Source organism: Xyrauchen texanus, chromosome 37, assembly GCF_025860055.1.
Source record: "Xyrauchen texanus isolate HMW12.3.18 chromosome 37, RBS_HiC_50CHRs, whole genome shotgun sequence".
Taxonomy (NCBI): Eukaryota; Metazoa; Chordata; class Actinopteri; order Cypriniformes; family Catostomidae; genus Xyrauchen; species Xyrauchen texanus.
The window spans coordinates 1,971,914-1,999,195 of NC_068312.1; the positions used below are offsets into that span (position 1 = coordinate 1,971,914).

General features: G+C 38.7%; 2 protein-coding genes across 3 annotated transcripts in view; both read right to left on the reverse strand.

Moving 5' to 3' along the window:
- Positions 1 to 416: 416 nt before the first annotated feature.
- LOC127630938 (rhodopsin-like) lies at positions 417 to 17,802 on the reverse strand. The gene is made up of 5 exons (XM_052108829.1): positions 16,754 to 17,802; positions 10,822 to 10,990; positions 3,461 to 3,626; positions 3,134 to 3,373; positions 417 to 1,198 (listed from the first exon to the last, which is right to left on the reverse strand). The coding sequence occupies exons 1-5, from the start codon at positions 17,112 to 17,114 to the stop codon at positions 1,070 to 1,072; spliced, it is 1,065 nt and encodes a 354-aa protein (XP_051964789.1). The 5' UTR covers positions 17,115 to 17,802; the 3' UTR covers positions 417 to 1,069.
- Positions 17,803 to 19,900: 2,098 nt separating this feature from the next.
- The window catches only part of LOC127630936 (intraflagellar transport protein 122 homolog), an 81,364-nt gene continuing 73,982 nt past the window's right edge, over positions 19,901 to 27,282 (reverse strand). Inside the window, exons 26-29 of one of the 2 annotated variants that reach the window (XM_052108826.1) lie at positions 26,603 to 26,731; positions 22,388 to 22,464; positions 21,765 to 21,929; positions 19,901 to 20,448 (exon numbers count right to left, since the gene is read on the reverse strand). In XM_052108826.1, coding sequence (XP_051964786.1) covers positions 20,362 to 20,448; positions 21,765 to 21,929; positions 22,388 to 22,464; positions 26,603 to 26,731 — 458 coding nt within the window. In that variant the 3' untranslated portion in view covers positions 19,901 to 20,361. Of the gene's footprint in view, positions 20,449 to 21,764; positions 21,930 to 22,378; positions 22,465 to 26,602; positions 26,732 to 27,282 lie in introns of both variants that reach the window. The other variant, XM_052108825.1, reaches the window with a different exon arrangement.

The following is a 27,282-nucleotide window of genomic DNA, read 5'->3' on the forward strand; positions in this document are numbered from 1 at the left end:
TAAAATAAAATATAAACTTAATATATCCATGCAAAACTGAGAATGGTGCCTTTCCAATGACACCTAGCTTAAGCTCGTAGTCCACTCAGAGGCCGAGATCTTTGAGGAAACAGTGTGTGATCATAAAATAGACTGAATGTCTATGAACGAGCACATGGCGAGTGTTCAGCTGCATTAGAGCGTCATCCTGCTTTTCACATCTGTATATTGTGATGGAAAGTGATAGAGGAACATTTCTATTTCCTGGTACTTGCTGCCGTCTAGTGGAACGAACGAACACTTTTAACAGGGACACAGAGCAAACAGAGCCTGAATCACAGACTCTCAAAGACAGGATTAAATAAATATTGTAAACATTAGTATTTATGAATTATTGGATTTATTTTTAATCTCTTTAAAATGAGACCAATATTTTGTAAGTAGTCCACTGCATGCGTGTATGGTGAGAATTTAATATGCAGCAGAATTTAAGGGTACAATTTTTAGATTGTATATTTTTATAATTATAATTATATAAACAAATTAGTTTATATATTTCCTTATATTTAATCAGCAGGAACAGTCATACATGTACTTTACATATTAACTCCTAATTCCTTTACAGACACCTAAACATTCAGAGTTGTTTTGTGTGGCATCTCGTGAGGTCTTTTATGGCTCAAACATACATCTCACTTCCTGTAAACGCAAACTTTAGAAGAAACTTTACAACAAAACGAAGCAATATCATACATGATAACAGCTACGTATTCATCAAACTTTCAGTGTCAAAAAAGACATTCCAGAAAGTTTCTACTGAACGCATTAGGGATTTTCCTTATACGTTTTATAGTTCATGTTGCATCACAACCACAAACAGCAGTGTCACACACAGTACATAACACAGCATATATATATAGATTTGATTGGCCAATGTTTGTTTTTTTTTTTTTTTTTTTTACAAAATATGATTACATTGAGAACAGAAATGAGAAGTTGTAAATGTTGTAGACTGGGCAAATGGACAGCAGGTAGATTTGGAGAGACATGTTTGGCCTGTAGGAGGATGCTGGGTGTTTTTGTCATGTGGTCAGGCAGGGGCGACTTGACTGGACGAGATGGACGAGGATTGAGTCTTGCTGGAAACCGTTGTGCTGGTCTCCTCCTCACCAAACGGGTTTCTGCCACAGCACACTGTAGTGATCATGCAGTTCCTGAACTGTACGAGAGCAAACACACAGCTGTCTTACTATACTCATGTTAGAGACTTTCATAAAATAATCAACCAAATAAGGACATTCAGCAGAGCAGAAAAGGCAAAAGAGCAACACTGTGCTTTAGTCTCTGTAATCGTTATTTAGAGGATAATACAGAAGTCATAATTACATTTTTCATGACCACTAAATGGCCGGTAACACTTTACATTAATGTTCCTTTTGTTGAGGGTTTATAAGGGAGTTCTTTGATGACTTATTTACATGATTAGCATTAGACAACCCCAATTTTGAATAAGTTGGGACAATATGGAAGATGTTAATAAAACAAAAAGAGTGATTTGTAAATTCTATTCACCCTGTGCTATAAAGCACTACAACACATTATTTGATGCTTACCTTTAATAATTTACTGGAAAATATACACTAATTTCAAATCAGATGATTGCAACATGCTCCAAGAAAGTTGAGACAGTCGAGTGTTTTCCTCTGTGTAACATAATTTCTTCTAATAACACTAATTAAAACATTTGAGCACTGAAGACACAAGTTTGTTAAGTTTAGAAAGCAGAATTTTCCCCCATTCATCTATTATGCAGGTCTTCAGCTGTACAGTTAAGCGGCCTTCATTGAGAGAAGTCGGAGGCACTTCAGGACAGTGTTGATGTACGGCTTCTCCTTTGCATAGTAAAGTCTTAACATGCATCTGTGTATGCAGCAGATAATGGTGGTGACTGATAAAGGTTTACCAAAGTAACGTTACATAAACGTTACAGACGGATTACGGTTTTCAAGACTGTGATGTAAAATGCCCTAATTCACGTAATACGTCAAAATGAAGCAAAAAATACCACTTCCTGTTCCAACTTACCTAGTCCTAGTTATAAAAAGTCCCCATACTCAACTTTATGTACAGGTTTTTAATGTTGGCAAATGCTTCATAAGTGACCACTTTACATTAACCTCGTGCAAGAGTCCACATATGTGGATGTTGTATTTTGGATTCACTATACGCAACGTGCATTTTTAATGAATTTAAAACGACTGAAATCTGTTCCTAAGACTATATTATTCCCTCAAAAGTTGAAAAAAACTAAACATTTTCAACATGAACACATCTGTAGGTCATTTCGATTCATTCTAATATGCATGTTATATTTTATTTTGTTATCGCTGCACAATATGGTTCTATTCATTAACATTAATAAATGAATTCCTACATATTCACTGTGCATTATCACATAGACATAACTCAATGGAGTTATGATGAAAATAAGATGCATTTTTAACCGTTCTGAGACCAGTGCATACAAACAGCACACTGGAGGTTAAGTCATTCACTAAATAGGGAGCAAGGGTGCATCTTAAAACTTTATGCAGCCAAGTGCATTCACTCTTGCAAAAGTTCAGTTTCAGGCTGCAGATGATGTTTAACACACATGTGACAATGATCATCAGTACATAGATTCACCATTTATAATGGATCATTTTATTTGAACATGGTTGGCAGTGATTGGATGATTCTGGACATTACTTAGAATCTGAATTATTTATTCAGCTTTATAGAAAATCAGCGGAAATGTCTGTAACGTCTCAAAAACATGAATAATCATCACTCCTGGACACATAATCAATTATTTGATGAAAAATCTGACTTTCCATGGTGAAATGTGCCTGCTCAAATGGTTAATATCAGACTGAAATAATCAGGTATCTTAAAAATAAACTGAAGCCGCTTGTTTGTATAGCCGGGATTCTTCAGAAGGAGGTGTAGGTGCTACATACAGAGGAAACAGCTCTAGGTTTCACACACTTTGCACTTTTTACTTGACTGGACGGGTCTCTGAACACTGAATAGACAAAATGTCCATGTAAATCTGGCCTGAGTATTCATGTGTGACCCCTATGACCCCTCTGAAGCATGTAGTGTTTTGTCTCACCTGTCGGTTGAGAATGATATAGATGACTGGGTTGTAGAGCGCTGCACTCTTAGCAAAGAACGCTGGAATTGTCATGAAAACGGGACCAAACTCTGTCCCCTGATTAGCAAAGATGTACCAGGCCACACTGGCATACGGCACCCAGCAGACTAAGAACGCAATCACCATGATGACCACCATACGTGTAACTTCCCTTTCGGCCCGCTGGGTCGTCTCTGATTCCTGCTGCTGAGCCGCAGCCTGAGAAAGTAACAGGAGAAAGGCTTAATTTAATTCTTCTTAAAACATACACGTGTTTTAATTTCTGTGTCCGTGAGAAATACTTACAGCACGGACTGTACACAGAAGTCGACTGTAGCAGAAGAAGATGATGAGCAGTGGGATGGAGAAATGCAGGATGAACATGTAGATGACAAATGAAGTGTTGTGGACTTCAGGTTTGGGAGTGTAGTAATCTATTCCACAAGAGCACTGCATCCCTTCTGGAATATACCTGGGGACATGCAAACAATCCATTTAAAGACAATCTGCTCTGTTCTCACATGACATTTTCTTGCGTTCTGTCTGCACTTTTTTTAATTGTCTTTCTATGTATACAGTGGGTACGGAAAGTATTCAGACCCCCTTACATTTTTCACTCTTTGTTATATTGCAGCCATTTGCTAAAATCATTTAAGTTCATTTTTTTTCCTCATTATTGTACACACAGCACCCCATATTGACAGAAAAACACAGAATTGTTGACATTTTTGCACATTTATTAAAAAAGAAAAACTGAAATATCACATGGTCCTAAGTATTCAGACCCTTTGTTCAGTATTTAGTAGAAGCACCCTTTTGATCTAATACAGCCATGAGTCTTTTTGGGAAAGATGCAACAAGTTTTTCACATCTGGATTTGGGTATCCTCTGCCATTCCTCCTTGCAGATCCTCTCCAGTTCTGTCAGGTTGGATGGTAAACGTTGGTGGACAGCCATTTTCAGGTCTCTCCAGAGATGCTCAATTGGGTTTAAGTCAGAGCTCTGGCTGGGCCATTCAAGAACAGTCACGGAGTTGTTGTGAAGCCACTCCTTTGTTATTTTAGCGGTGTGCTTAGGGTCATTGTCTTGTTGGAAGGTGAACCTTCGGCCCAGTCTGAGGTCCAGAGCACTCTGGAGAAGGTTTTCGTCCAGAATATCCCTGTACTTGGCCGCATTCATCTTTCCCTCGATTGCAACCAGTCGTCCTGTCCCTGCAGCTGAAAAACACCCCCACAGCATGACGCTGCCACCACCATGCTTCACTGTTGAGACTGTATTGGACAGGTGATGAGCAATGCCTGGTTTTCTACACACATACCGCTTAGAATTAAGGCCAAAAAGTTCTATCTTGGTCACATCAGACCAGAGAATCTTATTTATTACCATCTTGGAGTCCTTCAGGTGTTTTTTAGCAAACTCCATGCAGGCTTTCATGTGTCTTGCACTGAGGAGAGGCTTCCGTTGGGCCACTCTGCCATAAAGCCCCGACTGGTGGATGGTTGCAGTGATGGTTGACTTACTACAACTTTCTCCCATCTCCCGACTGCATCTCTGGAGCTCAGACACAGTGATCTTTGGGTTCTTCTTTACCTCTCTCACCAAGGCGCTTCTCCCCCGATAGCTCAGTTTGGCCGGACGGCCAGCTCTACGAAGGGTTCTGGTCGTCCCAAACGTCTTCCATTTAAGGATTATGGAGGCCACTGTGCTCTTATGAACCTTAAGGGCAGCAGACATTTTTTTGTAACCTTGGCCAGACCTGTGCCTTGCCACAATTCTGTCTCTGAGCTCTTCAGGCAGTTCCTTTGACCTCATGATTCTCATTTGCTCTGACATGCACTGTGAGCTGTAAGGTCTTATATAGACAGGTGTGTGGCTTTCCCAATCAAGTTGTCAAGGCAAGGCAAGTTTATTTATATAGCACATTTCATACACAATGGTAATTCAAAGTGCTTTACATAGAAGAGATTAAAATAAGAATAAAAAAACAAGAATAATTGAAACAATTTAGAATAAAATAAAATACAGTACAAACAGTGGGACACACAGTGGCACAGTGCTCATTCAGTAAATGCACAGCTAAACAGATGTGTTTTGAGTCTGGATTTGAATGTGACTACTGTAGGAGCACATCTGATCTCTTCTGGAAGCTGGTTCCAGCTGCGGCTGGCATAATAGCTAAAAGCAGACTCCCCTTGCTTAGAGTGAACCCTTGGTATTTCTAGCTGATTTGATCCTAATGATCTGAGTGATCTGTTGGGTTTATATTCAGTGAGCATATCTGCAATATATTGAGGTCCTAGCCCATTGAGTGATTTATATACCAGTAATAATACTTTAAAATCAATCCTAAATGTAACTGGGAGCCAGTGTAAAGACCTGAGGACTGCTGTGATATGTTCATATTTTCTGGTTCTGCTCAGAATCCTGGCAGCAGCGTTCTGTATGAGCTGCAACTGTCTTATGGTCTTTTTGGGAAGGCCAGTGAGGAGTCCATTACAATAATCCACCCTGCTGGTGATGAAAGCATGCACAAGGTTCTCTAGGTCTTGACTGGAAGCAAAGCATCTAATTCTTGCAATATTTTTCAGATGATAGTATGCTGATTTAGTTATTGCTTTGACATGACTACTGAAACTAAGGTCTGACTCTAGAGACACACCAAGATTCCTGACTTGATTTTTAGTTGTTTGACCCCTAGCGTCAAGGTATGCATTGACCTTGAGAACGTCATCTTTGTTTCCAAACGCAATGACTTCAGTTTTGTCTTTGTTTAACTGAAGAAAATGTTGGCACATCCAACTGTTTAATTCATCAATGCATTGGCACAGGGAGTCAATGGGGCTGTAATTGTTAGGTGATAGGGCTAAGTAGATCTGTGTGTCGTCTGCATAGCTGTGGTGAGTAATTTGGTTCTTTCTCATTATTTGGCTCATTGGGAGCATATACAGGTTGAACAGGAGTGGCGCAAGAATTGAGCCTTGAGGGACTCCGCATGTCATGGACGTCCACTCAGACTTATGGTCTCCTATACTCACATAATAACCTCTCCCTTCTAAGTATGACCTGAACCATTTTAGGACCATCCCAGAAAGCCCCACCCAGTTTTCCAGCCTGTCAAGGAATATGTTGTGATCGACAGTGTCAAATGCAGCACTGAGGTCGAGTAGTACCAGTACAGATAATTTGCCTGTATCAGTATTTAAGCGAATATCGTTTATTATCTTTATGAGCGCTGTCTCTGTGCTGTGATGCGATCGGAAACCAGATTGAAAATTGTCAAAGTATCCATTTGAGTTCAAGAATTTGTTCAGCTGATTGAAGACAACTTTTTCAATGATCTTGCCTATGAAAGGAAGATTTGAGATCGGTCTATAGTTGCTTAATATGGTCTTATCCAGATTGCTCTTTTTCAAGAGGGGCTTGACAACTGCAGTTTTCAGGCAGTTTGGAAAACTCCCAGAGAGAAGTGAAGAGTTAATCACTTCTAGGAGATCTGCTTCTAAACAGTTGAACACACTTTTGAAAAAAGATGTGGGAAGTGCATCAAGAGTGCAGGTTGATGTTTTAAGGTGCTGTACGGTTTCTTCCAAAATTTTGCCATCAATGTCTTTGAAATCAGACATAGTAACTACTTTCTCAGGTTGTGGTTTGATTTGTCTGACCCCCGCACAACTCAAGGATGTGCTGATCACCTTTCTGATATTATTGATTTTTTCAGAGAAGAAAGAAGCAAACTCACTGCACTTGCTGTCTGAGAGCATTTCACTGGGAATCTGGCTTGGGGGGTTTGTCAGTCTCTCTACAGTCGCAAAAAGAGTGCGTGTGTTGTTTAAGTTGCTGTTTATAATATTCGAGAAGAAAGTCTGTCTAGCTTTGCCTAGTTCCATTTTAAAAGCATGGATGCTGTCTTTGTAGATGTTATAATGGACTACAAGTTTTGTCTTCCGCCACATGCGCTCTGCTTTTCTGCATTGTCTTTTCATATTTTGCACTGCTGTTGAGTTTCTCCAAGGTGCTTTTTTTCTGCCACTCTTCTTCCTGACTTTCACAGGAGCAATATCATCAATTACACTTTTAACTTTTGTCAGCAGATATACTTGGTGTTAAAGATATAGCCTTCATAAATAGTACACTAGTGTTCTCATTTAAGCATCTCTTCTTGACAGACACAGATCTAGCTTCAATGGCAGGAGAGATCAATATATCAAAGAAAACACAGAAATGATCAGACAGTGCTACATCCTTAATAACAATCGATGAAATGTTTAGACCCTTACTGATAAGTAAATCTAGAGTGTGTCCATGATTGTGTGTCGGTCCATGTACATGCTGAGTCAGATCAAAAGTTTTTAAAACACTTATGATTTCTTTTGTCATATTGTTTTCTGCATTATCTATGTGAATGTTAAAATCTACAGCAATGGCAAGACAGTCAAACTCTGAGGTAATTGTTGATAACAGTTCTGTAAAGTCCTCAGCGAAGGCTGGAGAGTATTTTGGAGGCCTGTAAATAATGATAAGTAAAATGCGTGAAGCACCTTTTAACACACTACCCAGATATTCGAAAGACGGGTAATTCCCAAATGATATTTGCTTACATTGATAGACATCTTTAAAGAGAGCAGCTAAACCCCCACCTCTCCTACCTTCTCTGCAGACACTCAAATAAGTAAAGTTAGGAGGGGATGTTTCATTAAGGACTGTTGCACTACAGCTGTCTTCTAGCCAAGTTTCATTTAGAAACATAAAATCCAGGTTGTATGTGCTTATTAAGTCGTTGACTAGAAGTGATTTATTTTTAAGTGAGCGGATGTTTAAAAGTGCTAACTTAACAGTTTTTGTCCCCACAGCAATCTTAGTTTGGCGTGTAATAGGCACCAGATTAGATGGGTTTGCTGTACGGCTTTTGAAGGCCTTAGACTTTCTATGATGTAATCGAACAGCAATAGAGATTGATACAGGCACACTGGGTTCCCGCTTGTTTTGTAAACATTTGAGAAAGTTACTGTTATCATAGCGGGGACCCGACACATATCACTGAGAGCTGGTATCAGTTGTTTTTGGTTCACCTCGAGCAGATGGAGGAGGGTGTGAGCCCTGGCATTGTGGCAGAGGTCGAAGAGCTCTCACAGGAGGAGGGGGAGGGCGAGCTGGGCCCGCAGGTGCTTGAGGGGCCTGATGTTTCTTGCTTGATATCTGGGGGCTTGCAGCAAAAGAGTGGGATAGTTTGGTTCCAGCATACACCAGTTCTTCCATTTTCTCTGAGAAACACAGATGTGGAGATGCTGGAGAGAGGGATAACGTGTCTGGTGAGAGGGGCTGTAATATGCTGTCCTGGTTTCCCTGGGTGTTTTCCAGAAAGTCGTCCTTGGGTGCTGAATCTTGGAGCAGTTCTAATATGTCACAGTCTGTCTGTGGTGAACTTTGTGGGCAGGGCTCAGATGAGATTGTGTCCATGAGCAGAAATAGTTGTGGCTGAGTGGTGTTATCATTGTCCTTGTGTGATTTGTCAACTGCATGTCCATTCAGGTGCTGAAGTGAAGTCCTGTGGTCATTCATACTGTGTCCAGGTGTGTGTGTGCCATTCAGATTGAGTGGATTGGCACACACTGCAGAAGGATGATTGAGGGAGAAGTAGATATTGTCCTTTAGCACTCTTGAACCAAGTTTGTTTGGGTGGTGGCCATCCTGTCGAAACAGTTGCCTCTGACTCCAGAAAAGATTGAAGTTGTCAATGAAGTTCACTCCTTTTATATTGCAGGTTTTTTACAGCCATGTATTAAGCCCAAGCAACCGTGAAAACCTGTTTGTTCCTCTTGCTGGAAGTGGTCCACTGATGAATGTTTGGACTTTCAGTCTTTTAAGTGTTTCAAAAAGTTCATTGAAATCCTTTTTAAGGAGTTCTGACTGCTCTTTATGAATATCATTCTTCCCCACATGAATGATGAGTCGATTTGCAGTCTTATGTTTCATCAGAATGTTCTGAAGTTCCCTGTTTACATCCGAAGTTGTTGCTTGTGGAAGGCAGCATGTAGTTGTATCCCTGCTGCTAATGTTTCTGATTATGGAGTCACCCACTATCAGAGTCCTGGGCCCGGCTGCACTCTGAGCTGAATGCCGCTGTCTGCTCGACCTTGAGCGCCAGTTGGCATCAGTGTTAGCTACTGGCTGATTCAGTCTGTGTTCGATCACATTCATCACGTTTGGGGATTCCTCATTCATTAATACTTCAAATCTGTTCTCAAGATGTATAGTCGGTGGTAGGAAACCAGTGTTTGCAATCCTTGTCAGAGCCGTATCTGGGGTAGAGGATGCTACTGCGGCAATATGAGATGCTCTTGACAATCTGATGTCTCAAGTGCCTTTTGGTCTCGCTCCCTGTTTTTGCCATCGATTTGTAAGTCGATTGGCTTGTTTCTCTACACTCAGTATGGCCTGTCGAGGAGCACTAGATTCATGGGACTCACCGGCTGTATGCTGAGGGCATCCATGACGAAGCTCTGTTGTGTGTTCCGTCTGGTTTGGTGGTCCTGTAAATAACTTTGTTTCAAGAACTGCAATCCTTTGTAAAAGTCTGTGGCAGTTAGTGCAGCAAGTAGATTCCAGAAGAGGCATTTCTCTTATCCTTTTGAATGTAGGCAGTTGTGTTTTCCCTTCCCTGGAATGAAAACTTTCAGTGGGAGTCTGGATAAAAGAATTCTGCTATTTTTTTTGTAGAAGTCCAAGCTTTTGAGCACTGTGCTGATTTGCTTAAGTTAAAATTAGTTGATAAAAGGAGATAAAATATAAAAATATAAAAGCGATAGAGCAAAGCGCGGAGCAGTAAGCAAGAGCGTCCAAACAGTAGCTGAGCAGGAAGACATGCTGTCAAGAACGTGTCCTGTGTGAACAGCTCTCATTCTGTGGTTGTGCTGCTTGTGAGGTTTGTTGAGGGGTGCTGACTGCCCCCTGCTGACACACCTCAGAAAAACACAAACTTACATGTACTTCAAGTGTGAATTGCTGCAATGGTAGGAAAATGCCAACCTAGTCTCATAGAATCAATGTAACTAAAACAACTTTTACTTTTCGCCGCAATTTCCTGGTGATATTAACACTAGAGGCGCTACAACAACTGCACACAAATCAAGATTATAATGGCTGATTATGACTTTATAAACACGTATTTTTAAACACAGATGCGGACATGTGAGATGAAATTGATAATGACAACATTTCACTCTCTTTTGGCACCCCTCGGTGGACATTTTACAGGGAAGCTGCAGCCAAACGTGCAGTAAGGCATGTCATTTCACTTCGCCCTGCTAATGTAATGGTTATGAGATCAGACTGTAAAATACATACTTTTATTACCATATTAACATATGGATTAAGTGGTATGATTAACTGCATTATATTTAACATATTATTTTTACTATAATTAACTGCACTAAATGAACATGTTAAATCGACAGTCATATTATACATATATACTGCGTTTGAGGTTTTATCAGATTTAGCTTATTTCTGGGGACAACCCCCCACCCCCCCAAAGTATAGCTAATTAACTAAATGCATACACACACTTAGTGTTTTTTGATAACATACAATCAAACACCACATTGATTTGTTTGAATGAGCCATTTTGTTGAAAATCAAACTTACTGAAGACAAAAACAAAACTTTACCTGGACCAGCCCAGCAGTGGGGGTATAGCGCAGGTGAGGGCCATGACCCAGGTGAAGCCCACTCCCATGATGGCATGCTTCTCACCAAAACGAAACGTTGTCATTGGCTTACACACCACAATGTAGCGCTCAATAGCCAACACCACTAAAGACCACAGCGCTATCTCACCTGAGGAACAATCAATAATTCATCATTATATTCATGTAGACTCATTTAAACTCCTGTCACCAAAACCATCCTGTATGTACTGTAAATCATTTAATATTCACAGAACAAACACAAATCTCTTAAAACGTGACTGAAAAGAAATAACTGACTGTAGGAACGTTGCCATTTTTTGGCATTGTGACATTAATTTCATGGCACATTTTCCCTCATTATTAAATTCTCATTAACCTAATGCAAAAATCTCATATCTCATGTCATATTTGCAATGCTGCAATACTGTATTATACAGTAACTGTAATAATAATAACAATAAAGGTTGGTCAATGGTGTCATCCAGCAGTCTGATATTTCTGTATAATAACCGCACATACTGTACGGGGATAAAGTGATATCTGCTCAGTGCCGGGTCCTGATCACCCTGTCGGGACTATTTTATGATAACAACCGGCTGATTTGAACTGTAAATTATATATATATATATATATATATATATATATATATATCTGTATATCTGTGTGTATATATCTATATATATATATATATATATATATATATATATATATATATATATATATATATATATATATATATATACTGTGCATCTGGAAAGTATTCACAGCTTCACTTTTTGCACATTTTGTTATGTTACAGCCTTATTCCAAAATGGATTAAATTCATTATTTTCCACAAAATTCTACAAACAATACCCCATAATGACAATGTGAAAGAATTTGTTTGAAATCTTTGCAAATTTATTAAAAATAAAAAATCACGTTCATAAGTATTCACAGCCTTTGCCATGACACTCACAATTGAGCTCAGGTGCATCCTGTTTCCACTGATCATCCTTGAGATGTTTCTACAACTTGATTGGAGTCCACCTGTGGTAATTCAGTTGATTGGACATGATTTGGAAAGGCACACACCTGTCTATATAAGGTCACACAGTTAACAGTGCATGTCAGAGCACAAACCATGAAGTCCAAGGAATTGTCTGTAGACCTCCGAGACAGGATTGTATTGAGGCACAGATCTGGGGAAGGGTACAGAAACATTTCTGCAGCATTGAAGGTCCCAATGAGCACAGTGGCCTCCATCATCCGTAAATGGAAGATGTTTGGAACCACCAGGACTCTTCCTAGAGCTGGCCGCCTGGCCAAACTTGAGCGATCGGTGGAGAAGGGCCTTAGTCAGGGAGGTGACCAAGAACCCGATGGTCACTCTGACAGAGCGCCAGTGTTTCTCTGTGGAGAGAGGAGAACCTTCCAGAAGAACAACCATCTCTGCAGTGCTCCACCAGTCAGACCTGTATGGTAGAGTGGCCAGACGGAAGCCACTCCTCAGTAAAAGGCACATGACAGCCCGCCTGGAGTTTGCCAAAAGGCACCTGAAGGATTCTCAGACCATGAGAAACAAAATTCTCTGGTCTGATGAAACAAACATTGAACTCTTTGTCCTGAATGGCAAGCGTCATGTCTGGAGGAAACCAGGCACCGCTCATCACCTGGCCAATACCATCCCTACAGTGAAGCATGGTGGTGGCAGCATCATGCTGTGGGGATGTTTTTCAGCGGCAGGAACTGGGAGACTAGTCAGGATCGAGGGAAAGATGAATGCAGCAATGTACAGAGACATGTGATTTTTTTTTATTTTTTTATAAATTTGCAAAGATTTCAAACAAACTTCTTTCACATTGTCATTATGGGGTATTGTTTGCAGAATTTTGAGGAAAATAATGAATTTAATCAATTTTGGAATAAGGCTGTAACATAACAAAACGTGGAAAAAGTGAAGCGCTGTGAATACTTTCCAGATGCAGTGTATATTCTGGTGGCCAAAAGTTTGGAATAATGTACAGATTTTGCTGTTTCGGAAGGAAATTGGTGCTTTTTTATCAAAGTGTCATTCAACTGAACACAAAGTATAGTCAGGACATTACTGATGTAAAAAACAGCACCATCACTATTTGAAAAAAGTCATTTTTGATAAAATCTAGACAGCAGCTTCACTCCAACACCTTTTCATTGAGTAATCATCTAAATTGATCATTTGATACTAGAAAATCACTTGCCATTATATCAAACACAGTTTAGTTAAAGGTGCAGCATGTCACAAATGTCACGTAATATTCGCCTTTTTCTTGCCAATGTGTGAACGGCTTGTATCACAACTTTAAAAATTAGACCATCCCAGACTTCCTAGTTTGCCTATCAGCAACTGCCTGTAGACTGATTTTCATGTGAAGGGAGCGGGTCACTTTTGTTGGGAAAATCCAAAGGATGTGATTATACTCCTGAAAGCCTCAGTGCTTCTCTTCCGCTCATCAATAGCGTCAACAGACAGTCTGCAATACTAGGTGACATAATCTTAGAGATTAATCCAGTAACTTGGTTATACAGAAAATATATACAATCTATTATTATTAAGGCTGTCGATTTAACGCGTTAATTCAGTGCGATTAATTTGACTAAAAACACGTTACTTTTTTTTTTACACAATTAAGCGCGATGCCCACGTATATGGAAGATTCCTGAGAAATGCAAGCTTGTAGTACTACCTGTTTACTCCAGAGGGCAGTAAGTGAAACTTCAGCAGCGTGAGCAACGTGCAGTTTATACAGTGAAGAAAACAACCTTCAGCAGCAACAACACAGACATTCTGGCGTTCAAAACACTTGGAACGCAAATCCGAACTAAGGGATCTCAAGATGTGTTTAAAGATTGAGTATTAAACTATTTTTAACTTGACACAGTGACCTCTAGATGGTGCACAAGCATGTCTGATGCAGGTGTACATTGACGGGTCCTTAACCCTCTGGGGTCTGAGGGTATTTTGGGCCCTGGAGAAGTTTTGACATTTGTGCTTTTTTCAGATGCTTAAAAACACATTAATGTCTAAAGTCTGATAACACTGTATTCAGCACAAACTGGGCTACAATAATATGTGAGCAACGTGTGTACATGTTTGAATTTTTGACAAAATAACATTTATGCATGTTTTTTGAGTTAATCATTGATATAAGGCCATATAACACATATTAAACATTTGTCCACAAGACTTTAGAGAACTGGATCTTGTAGCCGAGATTTTTTGCTACAAAATGATGTGAAAACCATCCTGATCACTCATTCATACAAAACAATATAGTAATTTAACTTTTGTAAGACACTTTTAGTGTTAGAAAGGTCATATGTGAGGAGGCGTGAACTATCATGAATATTGATTATGATTCACACCTGAGGAGACAAAAGACCCCTCCCCTGGGCCTATGAATGAGGAATGTGACAGAAAGACTTAAATGATCAAAATCAAGTTTTAAGTTAAAAGAAGTAATCTGACTATACATGTTCTTTACATAATGACTTAATTTTAGATCTACACTACCATTTAAAAGAAGTCTCTTCTGCTCACCAAGACTGGATTTATTTGATCCAAAATACAGTAAAAACAGAGATATTCTGAACTCTTTAAAAGAACAGTTTTCTATTTGAATATATTGTAAAATGCAATTTGTGATCAAAGCTGAATTTTCAGCATCATTACTGCAGTCTTCAGTGTCACATGATCCTTCAGAAATCATTATAATATGCTGATTTTCTAATATGGGCATATTTAAAGTGTATTTTACCCATTTAACCTGAACACATATTTGGAAGCACAAGCTTTGTTGATGATAATGAGGCAGCATAAACACTAGATAAAATATAATCTAAACATTCATATTATTTTTATATCATATTTATATCATATTTATATCATACAGCATACAATTTAAATACCTGCTTTAGCTGAAACAGCATTTAAATGTAACTAAAACTTGCTTATCAGGAGTCATATTTCAAATGTCAATACTCTGAATCCTGTCTGGCAAGTCTGGAAACAGTCCCACTAGTAAAACATGTACATGTTTATATAAAATAGCATGTCAACTAATGAAAACTAAATGACTTACTCATCCAAAATTTTATCCTCAGCTGGATCAAGTCTCTCTTCAAAATATAAACGTTCATCGGAGTCCCGCTCTTCTTCTGAGGAAAATGTTAACTCTTCCTTACTATCCTGGAGCCCTCATAATAAATCTCCAACTGATTGACAAATTCACTTGTGAAATGGATTGCTGTGGACTGTATGCCAATGATTGTCTTATGATCAATAATATAGTAATAAACAATAAATTGTATTCTAAAGCCGCTTTTTGTATTGTCTTATCAATGATTAACTCTTCTGCCACAATAGTGTAATGCATTTTAATTATCTGAATATTTTTTATTATATATATATAAATTAATATTTAAAGATAACTATGTATCATTATTTCATCATTATATATTGAATTATATTTATATGAGGGGCTTTATCAGTAAATATTTGTATATGCGATTAATTAATCGGGACACCATGTAATTCATTCGATTAAAAATGTTAATCAATTGACAGCCCTAATTATTATAAAACAATAACGCATCGATATATCATAATGACAGTTGTGATGGAAACACATGATTTAAGCAGGTGCAATCAGCACTGAAATAGAGCTTCTTCTTGAGTATTTACATTGTCACTGTCATTCATTTTCATGCAAACATGCCTTCAATGTAAATAAGGATCAGTATAGATTGCGCTGCATCCGCAAAACACAATAAACATTGTGCTATTACAGCCCGAGGAAAGAAGGCTTAATGTCATTTAAAAGAGAATATAATATGTATGTGATAATGTACAGTCAGCCGGTTGTTATTGCGCAATAAACCCTGACAGGATGATCTGGACCCTGACGTGTAGCGGACAATCTTGTATCACCCTGAAGGGGTTTATTTTGCAATAACAACCAGCTGACTGTATACTATCCAGCTTATTACACGACTGCTATCCAAATAAATAAATACATTGACATCAAATAAAGATTTGTGTTGAAATTATGCAATTTGAGAAGAAATCATTTTCTGAACAGCAATTTTGCATCATTTCTGCTGGTGTTTATTTTGAACTTTGAGCTTACTTGTAGATATCGCACGGTGATCCGAGAGTCCATAGTATAAGGGGTCACGGTTTGTTCCTGGCAGGCAGCAGATACTCTAACCCCGCCCCAACCCTAATCCTAACCATATGGAGCCTGTAATGCAGGGTAGTTTGCCACGAACAACGGATGGCACCTTTCTCCCATCGTAAATTCGAGAAGCAGGAGAGACAGCTCGCAGAACCGGGATGAGGGGTATGATACGTCTAAATCCCCGGATGTGTGATTGTTACAGAGCTGGATGATGCCATTGACCTATCAGAATAGAGTATTCCAGAGAGCCATATAATAATGCACTACATAGCACTTACAACCAGTCGGCAAGAATGTAACTGTGGTGTGCAAATTGCGTTCAGGACAGATTTTGCGGGTGCATGCCGTTGCACGATCTGCATAATTTCGTAATTGATTCAGGCACTAAAAATGCACATTTAAATAACCAGCGCTTTTACAACGCAATTCATTCATGGTGAATACATCCCTGAATCTGTTACAAAAAAGTACTGTGGTATTATATGGTATTACCATTGAAAAATAGTACTGAATGATTCCCATATTCAAACACCCACTGTGCATGTTCACATGGTACACATCACACAACGTGGCAGCACTGTAGTATTTTCTGGTACTTTCGGTTAATGAATATCTCAAGTGTAAATAAACCAAGCGTTTGGCACATCCACCAATCTAGACACAAAATCAGAACGGTTTTCCTTTTCCAATTTATCCATAAAGAATGTACTCACCACCCAGGGTGGCAAAGAAGCCCTCAATGTTGCAGCCTGTGACCCCTAGGACGAAATATCCATGCAGGGCCGTGTAGAGGGTGACGGTGAAGCCCCCCACCACCATGAACAGGTCGGCCACAGCGAGGTTGAGCAGTATGTAGTTGAAGGGCGTGCGGAGCTTCTTGTGCTGGATGGTCACGTAGAGCGTGAGGAAGTTGACGGGGAATGATGTGATGATGAGGAAGACCAAGTACGTGGCCAGGAGAGAGTACTTCCACGGCTCGGCCAGGTAGTACTGCGGCTCCTCGAACGGGCTGCGGACTAAACCTGTCTTGTTAGACATCGGCACATAGAAATTTGGACCCTCTGTCCCGTTCATGTTTGCTTCACTGGTAAAGAGCCCACAGGTAGGAGAGAGAAAGAAGACAGACAAGCAAGCGAGACCAAACTTTCTTGACTTCCTCACAAGAAAGCCAATGAAGTTCCTGAGAATGAGTGATCTGCTCCCCAGGACACGAGCGCCTCTTATATGCCCCCCACCTGAACAGATTAGCCGCACATGCCAGATTATGTAAAGGTGCTGCAATTTGGTGGAATGGAGTTACAGACAGATTGAGGTCAGGGAGCGTTTGATAATCCGTGAAGGTTAGTGGGCCGGAGGACAACAGCAACAACTGAGAGCGAGAGACAAAACAAAATACACTTGGGTCATTACCGTTCTGCGGTACCTTTTCAATCTGTAACTTGAATGAATGTGCTTGAGCTCTAATTTAAGGAAGTATTTCTGTACCAGACTCGGAGATTGAGAGTGAGCTTCAGGTGTTAACTTGAAGTTCATTTTGATATGTTTGAACCACATTTAGTTATTTTTGATTTCATCATACTGATTCTTTCATTTTATGTAACAGGATGGAATATTTTAGAGGGGGAACAGCAAACTAATGCCACAAAACATCACAGAATTCATCATTGCTAATACAAATTGATGTTTGTGATGTTGTTTTTCCACCAAAAAATACATGGCCTCCTGGAGGATGATGTCATTAAAGAACGGGCTTTGTATTTTTTCATTTGTAATTGATTTCCCATGAAATGTGGAATGTGCAAGAGTGTCACAAGCAGGATATGATGATAAATGAAGAGTGTTGAGACTTGAACGGTTTCCTGTTTAATTCCCCTTGAAATATGATCATGTGTGATTCTAAGTGGCTCTCTCTACATCTAAAAAAAAGCTTCATTCATCTTTAAAACCATAATCAGTAGTTTTTAAGGCAAACGTCACTATGATCGTTGCTAAAGGATGGTGAATTATACAGCTAAGCCTAAAGAATTCAACTTCAGCGTGAAACTCATCTGCAATTTATGTGCTGCAGACATCCATGATTCTTCAAACTTTTCAAAGTGATAAGACGATTTTCACCTGGAAAATGAAAATACGGGAGACAAATATCCCATTCACTTACACTGAAGGAGGGACACAAGCCATCAGTGTTGGGGAGTAAATAACTAAAAGTAGCAATGCAAGTAAATTATTTGTGTCCGAGTAGTTCAGCAGCGATGTTCGAGTAGCGCTGTAACATCACAAAACACTAAAATTGTCACATTGTCTTGTGGAGTCGAGGGAGTAATCAAAAACTCAACTCAGCTGTCCTCTCTCTCTCATGGAATGCTGGGAAAACGGAATCATTTACATTTTCCTTGAAATTTCGACATGCAAAAGATTGTACTATAAAAACATACTGTAAGTTTCAGAACTTAAAACTTCCTTTCCAGCTAAAAAAAGAGCATTTATTATTTCCACTCTGCAAAGACGACTTGTTTTGAAATGGCCCACATAGTGACGTCACAATGTGTTGTTCATAGTAATAGCCCCGTCCCCACATCATACAGAGAGAGAGCCGCTGAGGTACTCCAACCCCGTATCTTCGCCGAAACTAATGTGTCGGGATGTCCGTTGTCCTGTATTTAATGATCGAGGGAGACCCCCTCCCCAATCTACTGGCAAAACATATGGCAAACATCCCGCATTTTCCAACACAGGATGTGTCCTGAAGCAGTGAGGAGAGATGAGACGGAACAGGACAGATGTGCACAGCGTATAAAGCAGAGGCTGATTGTGCTTGAATGAGATCATTGAATTGAATGAATGTGTAAATATCCGAGTCTTCCACCTAGAATTACACTTCCACTCTTTATTACACTGTGATCCATTCTTATTTGTGTGACACATTCTTTATGTAAATTAAGTTGAAAAAAACTGATACATTTGTGTATATCAAACAAAGGTTTTCTAGTTGTGCTGACATAAAATGAACACGAGTTAAATTCATTTAAATATGCTTCATACTGTATAAAACTGTAATAATATACATATTTCAGTTTTCTATTGTTATTACAGTCCAGCAACTGCAGTAGTTAGATTGTAGATTGTTAGATTGATTATAAATTGGGACATATATCTATCAACGATTGGCTGTTTTGTGCTTGCTATTTTGAGCAAAGAGCCAACGTGAACCTCAAGAAAAATACAATAATAATACCAAGATGAACGCATGACATGACCCCTTTAAACGAATCGTTCCTTCACACAGTTCATGTAACTGAACCGGTTCAAATAAATGATCATCTTGGTGTCGGTAACTCGACAAATGTAAATCAACTAGTTCACATGAATGATTCACTGATTCACTTGAGCCCCACACAGCCTTTAATGGACTTTACCTTCATTTTAGAAGTGAAATATTTACTGTATTGCTGTTGTTTGTCACTATATTTTGATTTAGTTTTATTAGTTTATATTTAGTCAAATTTGTATATTCAATTTAAAATTGTCTCCTGAATTTATTTAATTTCACCCTTATTAAATGTGTAACTATCATGTGATATTATTTAATGCTGCAATCAGAACTTCAAAATATTTAAAAAATATCTGCTTCTTTAAATGGCTTCCATTATTTAGCTACTTTTTGTTACTAGCTTGTAGTAATTATATAGCTTGTACCATTTGCAACCAACCCCGCGATGACAGCCCAGCCACAATAATAATAAAAACCCCTAGCAAACACATTGCAATGCCCTAGCATTGAGGCGGGTAGTTCTGCCACACACACTTCCTTCTGAGAATCGAAGTTTGATGTAATTACGTCCTCTTTACATCGATTTTACTTTTTGTTTTGAAGCTGCAGCAATCTTAAAATGTAGTCAACTTTATTGGTAAGATTATATTACAACGAGATACATTTGAAACAGATTATTTTATTTAACATTTAAAACAAATCCAATCTGTAATCTATCTGGATTATGTAGTGCTCACAAACAGCAAGTAAACATATTAAAAACCATAACTAATATAACTATCTGTACCTCATGATGATCTGTATGAAGTCAGTGTAAGAAAGAGCATGTACAGTATGTGCAAGTCAAATGGGTGTAATCTGCTTTGGTTTGCCGAGTGTTCTGATCCAGTTAATCCTATCACACTGATCCATTGAGCTGCATTTACTTACAGATTTCTAGTGGCTCAATCATTTTCACACCTCATACACACACACACTGATACAACACACTCAGCATGTGGGACTAATCCACGGAGTTTATAAATGCACACACACTCATATAGTGTTGTGTTAGTTTGGTTCATCGATGGGTCTGCGGCAGTACGGACAGCAGTTGTGCTGAAGAACCAACAACTCATAATCCTCACTGTGAAACATCTGAAACAAAACAAACACACAATCAAACGTCATCACTAATGACAGGAAACAGACAAAACAAATAAAGAATAGAATAATGAGCTCTTTCCATTCATGAGTGTGAATGTGTGTGTGCGTATCAGAGATCAGCGAGTAAATTGATTTCTCTCTCCCGCTGCCGCTCTGCATTGGCCTTTTCCCTCTCTTTTAAAATATTAGTGTTTTCATTTGGTACATCGCCTTTACGGCGTGCACGTACCGCATTTCTTTTTTTTTTGTTTCCCTCCCCTTGTCCCCTCCCTCATCCAGGTAGATGGGGATGACCTGCCAGCAGACAGGGTGGAAGGCACACTCCTCCCTCTTGGGGGGGTGTACATCATGCCGGGGGCTCCCTGGCCTGAGAGAATGAGGGAGGAATGTGACAGGGCGGAGGGCGGGCCGGGTTGTGGTTCTGCACACCCGGTCCCTAATCAGGCTATTCAAGCCTCCGAGAGGGATAAATGCCGACTGGAAGCTGCAGTGTGACAGAGAGAGAATTACGGGCAGCTGTCCGACACCTTTGTGTGTTTGTCTTTTTGTTTCAGTTCTTAATTAAACTACTATTTATACTGTCAAGCCGGTTCTCGCCGCCTCCTTTCCATTAATCCCTTTATATACAACTTTTTAAGTCGGGGCACAAGCTGAATAATCGGTTGCAATAAACAGCGAATAGTCATTCAAATAATCGTTAGATTACACGATTATCAAAATAAGAATTTGTTGCAGCCCTGTTTTTAAATAAATAAAGTTTTGACATTAAATGACCATGAGATTAATTGATTTACTTAAGCTTGATGCAAAAATACTACACATATATTTTAAGTAAATCCAACACGACATGTTTTCAGTGTAAATTGTTAATGGAACAGTGAAACTATCTGAACTACTGTCACGCAGCTGTTTAGTTAACAACTCTACAACCTGATGACACGCGTTTACATGCACTGTTTGACAAACAGAAATCTGCTTATAAAAATCTTTACTTCGGCTCTGCTGAAGAAGGAAAGTCATACACATCTGGCAAGGCTTAAACGTGAGTGAATCATGAGAGGATTTTCATTTTTGGATGAACTATTCCTTTAATACTTCAGGTGATTAGATATCTTTTTCAAAACTCAGTTCAAAACTTTCAAAACATAACAGATTTCTGTGAATTTCTTTGCATTTGATTCCATTTTAATTGGACTTAAATTGAAATAATTCATTCTGCATCCTGTTTGGTACTTCAATGTACAGTAATTCAATGCAAATCAAGGAAATGAAACAATTTCATTCTGAACTGCGCTGTGTGTGTATACCTGAAAGCAGGAAGGACACATAGTGATGCTAACGTCGGGCAGGAGGGATCTGTAGTACTGCCAGCTGAGTGGTTTGGCCCAGCGCTTGATCAAAACATCTCGTCTAGACATGGACCTCAAAACCGCTCTACTCACGACCACTGGTACAAACGCACTACCGCCCTGCTGCAAAACACACACACACACACACATATAAGTTTGCACAATATAAAGTAAAGCTCAGTGTCATGTCTCCAGTCTCTCGACTTTGGGGTATCTGATGACATATTAGCTCAACACATCAATAGCTAGAAGCATGAAGCATACATTACCAAACACAAACACTGGGAACATTTAAAGTCAACTTGAAACGACCTTCACAGCACACTTAACTTTCCTCACAGACTGTTAATGTGACATATTCCCAGGTGAAACAATATTCAATAGGAATTAATGTGGGGCGAGACTTGATTTGATCAGATCATAGATGTTAGGCTTTGATATTATTGGTAACTTGGATGAAAGATTGTGACAACAAACATATTTTTCTTTAATAACGTTCTCAAATGAATCATTCACAACCGTGAAAAACAGCCCGTGGATTACAGAGATAATCAGACATTAATAAGAGTTACCTGTCTCACCTCAAAGCTGAGTTTGGCTGTAAAGGGGTCATCTTCAGGGTCCTCAATGCCATCATCCAACTTCAGACACTGAGAGTCTGACACGCACACACAATAAATGCATTCATTATTGAGCCAATATGAATAAGAATATAATCATGACTGACTTGATCTGCACTAACAAACAAATGGTAAGTAGACCATATATCATCTTGCATATCATCTAAGGGAAATACTTACTGAACCAATAATTGAAATATGAATGAAATCAGCAACCTATATAGGTAGAAAAGTCTCTTCTTTAAATCAAGCAGGGTCACAGAATTAAAGGCTATATAACATGTTAGGAACAAATAATGACCACGAGTAAAGATGCGAACAGTAAGTTTCATACGCATAATATATAGCAGGATATAATATCAGAATTGGGGAATAAATAACTATTAGCTTACTGTATTTTGCTCATTTGGAGGCCTGCAGTTAGAGTATTAATAATGATAAAAAGAGCTGAATTTGGTCTCTCTCATGCTCCGTGTTTGTTGCAAAAGTGTGCATGTAATCTGAGATGACCTTTGTAACACATTATAGCAATGACATAGTAAATACAATCAATTATTAAATTCTGTTATAGGCGTCTCAAAGTTTCAGCATCATATCAATGTATTTTTAAATCCCAACATACTATCAAATAAAATAAATTTTCTGTTTCTTTGTTATTATTTGTTCTTATATTCTGAAATTAAACATGAACTAATATAAAACTATGCTAAATTATATAAATGAAACATGTTAAGACGCAGTAAATGTGTGTGGGTACATGATTACTTCGAATAGTGGAATCAAGTTATTGTGTGGAGGAATACGAGTAAACTTAAAAACAATGAAGAAATCAATTATTAATTTAGTTGAAGTCAGAAGTGTACATATTCTTAGCCAAATACATTTAAACTCAAATGTTATCATAGAAAACATTCTCTGTCTTAGGTCAGTTAGGATCACTACTTTATTTTAAGAATGTGAAATGTCAGAATAATAGTAGAGAATGATTTATTTCAGCTTTTAGTTCTTTCATCACATTCCCAGTGGGTCAGATGTTTACATACACTTTGTTAGTATTTGGTACCATTGCCTTTAAATTGTTTAACTTGGGTCAAATGTTTTGGGTATCCTTTCACAAGCTTCTCACAATAAGATGCTTTTCTATCGGATTGAGGTCAGGATTTTGTGATGGCCAATCCAATACATTGACTTTGTTGTCCTTAAGCCATTTTGCCACAACTTTGGAGGTATGCATGAGGTCATTGTCCAACTGGAAGACCCATTGCTCCCATAGATAAAAAAACATCCACAGGTACACCTCCAGTTGACTCCAATTACCCAATCAGAAGCTAATTGGCTAATTGACTAAAGGCTTGACATCATTTTCTGGAATTTTCCAAGCTGCTTAAAGGCACAGTTTATTTAGTGTGTGTAAACTTCTGACTCACATGTCATGCACTAAGCAGATGTCCTAAATGACTTATAACCATTATATGCCATAACTATAGTTTGCTAATATGAAATCGTGGAGTGGTTAGTTTTACTGACTTCAACCTAAGTGTATGTAAACTTCTGACTTCAAATGTATATACTCGAAAATATAAATGTAAATTAATACATTTTCAAAATGGAAAATAAACAGACTGATAAATATACAAAAGTTGTTTATTCGATTTTTAAAAAAAAAACTGTGGTTACATATAACTAAAAGAAGTACACAATTATATATTGTATTTGCATGCACCTTTTCAACTGTTTTTAACAAAGCATTTGCAAATTGCTTTGTTTTATCCACTTGCCAATCAAGTTATAATATACAGTATTATACCTTTACGTCACACTGCAGGTGAAATCGCTTTCAGGTGGGTTCTTTAGGTGCTTTCAATGTTTGTATATAAGCAACGATTTGGTTTTATTAATATTTTTAGCATTAAGTAATCTAATAATGTACAGTATCTTACAAAAGTGAGTACACCCCTCACATTTTTGTAAATATTTGATTATATCTTTTCATGTGACAACACTGAAGAAATGACACTTTGCTACAATGTAAAGTAGTGAGTGTACAGCTTGTATAACAGTGTCAATTTTCTGTCCCCTCAAAATAACTCAACACACAGCCATTAATGTCTAAACTGCTGGCAACAAAAGTGAGTACACCCCTACGTGAAAATGTCCAAATTGGGCCCAATTAGCCATTTTCCCTCCCCGGTGTCATGTGACTCGTTAGTGTTACAAGGTCTCAGGTGTGAATGGGGAGCAGGTGTGTTAAATTTGGAGTCATCGTTCTCACACTCCCTAAAATTGGTCACTGGAAGTTCAACATGACACCTCATGGCAAAGAACTCTCTGAGGATCTGAAAAAAATAATTGTTGCTCTACAATTGGCCTAGGCTATAAGAAGATTGCCAAGACGCTGACACTGAGCTGCAGCACTGTGGCCAAGACCATACAGCGGTTTAACAGGACAGGTTCCACTCAGAACAGGCCTCGCCATGGTCGAACAAAGAAGTTGAGTGCACGTGCTCAGCGTCATATCCAGAGGTTGTCTTTGGGAAATAGACGTATGAGTGTTGCCAGCATTGCTGCATCAAATTGGTCTGCATGGCTGTCGTCCCATAAGGAAGCCTCTTCTAAAGATGATGCACAAGAAAGCCCGCAAACAGTTTGTTGAAGACAAGCAGACTAAGGACATGGATTACTGGAACCATGTCCTATGGTCTGATGAGACCAAGATAAACTTATTTGTTTCAGATGGTGTCAAGCGTGTGGCAGAAACCAGTTGAGGAGTACAAAGACAAGTGTGTCTTGCCTACAGTCAAGCAGTGTGGTGGGAGTGTCATGGTCTGGAGCTGCATGAGTGCTGCCGGCACTGGGGAGCTACAGTTCATTGAGGGAACCATGAATGCCAACATGTACTGTGACATACTGAAGCAGAGCATGATCCCCTCCCTTCGGAGACTGGGCCGCAGGGCAGTATTCCAGCATGATAACGACCCCAAACAAACCTCCAAGACGACCACTGCCTTGCTAAAGAAACTGAGGGTGAAGGTGATGGACTGGCCAAGCATGTCTCCAGACCTAAACCCTATTGAGCATCTGTGGGGCATCCTGAAACGGAAGGTGGAGGAGCACAAGGTCTCTAATATCCACCAGCTCCGTGATGTCACATTGGAGACGTGGAAAAGGACTCCAGTGGCAACATGTTAAGCTCTGGTTAACTCCATGCCCAAGAGGGTTAAAGCAGTGCTGGAAAATAATGGTGGCCACACTAAATATTGACACTTTGGGCCCAATTTGGACATTTTCACTTAGGGGTGTACTCACTTTTGTTGCCAGCGGTTTAGAAATTAATGGCTTTGTGTTGAGTTATTTTGAGGGGACAGCAAATTGACACTGTTATACAAGCTGTACACTCACCACTTTACATTGTAGCAAAGTGTCATTTCTTCAGTGTTGTCACATGAAAAGATATAATCAAATATTTACAAAAATGTGAGGGGTGTACTCACTTTTGTGAGATACTGTATGTTCATGTTCATAAAAGTTATTTTAAAGGGATATCTATGTTTTATAGTGAAGAAATATATACAGGTTCTTTATGAACTATCGACAAAACCAAATTTAACTTGACTCAACAGGCTTGCACATTTAACACTTTTAATGCCTGAATTATGGGATATAGAAATGAAAACTACCATCAGCCATGCAATATGCATCTTAACTGATGAAATTATTGATCCATTTACAGTAATTAATAACATTTGCCTTATTTAATTTTTCAAACTTAATAACAGCCAATATCATTTCTTCACAAATAGCCAGAGCGTGCTGCATTGGTGGCGAGACGTGATCCCGTTTGTCCCATACTAGATCATATATGGTGGTTTTATTCATACAACATGATCGTTAAAGCATATTTAACCTCATATCTGTCAAAGCAGTTGCACTTTGGAAATTATTGTGATCAGAGTTTACGTGATTCGTTTGTTAAAAGTTAAAATCTGCCAACATCTACTGGACTGTGCATTATGTGGAAGCAACCGCTAAACTTCAGGGAGAATTTTAAGGCACACCCCTTTGATTCATGTTTCCTGCCAGCAAAGGCACATGTCGTTCTGAGCTCGAAAGATGTCACTCCCACTGCTCCATATAAATGGATGTGCAATGTGTATGCTGAGTGTAGCAGGATGTTACCTCCACCACTCATCTCCTGCCAGCGTGTGCTCCTCCTCTCCAAACGAGGAACCTCCAGATCAATGAGAGATACAGCTTCCTCATCTGAGATATCCTCCTCCAGATAAAACTCCACCAGAGGAAGAACCTCTAAACATGCACCATCCCACACATTTGAGTAAATATATATAAAAATATATTTATTTATAAATTAAATTATACATAATTTGTATATAATTTCTATTATATAAAATATATTATACTTTCATTACTGTTTTATAATGTATTGCTGATTTCACAAAAAAAATGTCATCTCCTCATAAGATTCACCATATCATCATCATTATATTGAGTAGAACTCTTAAAGGTATAGTTCACCCAAAAATAAGAATTCTCTCATCATTTACTCCCCCTCATGCCATCCCAGATGTGAATGACTTTCTTTCTTCTGTAGAACTCAAATGAAGATTTTTAGAAGAATATTTCAGCTCTGTAGGTCCATACAATGCAAGTGAATAGTGACCAGAATTCAGAAGGTCCATAAATGACATAAAATCAGAATAAAAGTAATCCATAAGTCTCCGGTTGATTAATCCATGTCTTCAGAAGTGATATGATAGGTGTGGGTGAGAAACAGAACAATACTTAAGTCATTTTAACTTTAAAGTTTCACTTTCACATTCTTCTTTTTTTGGCGATTC

Bases quoted from the DNA above. Each gene is read 5' to 3' on its own strand.
- LOC127630938 (XM_052108829.1), bottom strand. From the start codon at position 17,114: ATGAACGGGACAGAGGGTCCAAATTTCTATGTGCCGATGTCTAACAAG. The intron at 10,991-16,753 runs GTGAGTACATTC...ATTGTTCCTCAG, and splicing joins CTTCTTTGCCACCCTGGGTG to GTGAGATAGCGCTGTGGTCT. The intron at 3,627-10,821 runs GTAAAGTTTTGT...GCATGTCCCCAG, and splicing joins CCACTGCTGGGCTGGTCCAG to GTATATTCCAGAAGGGATGC.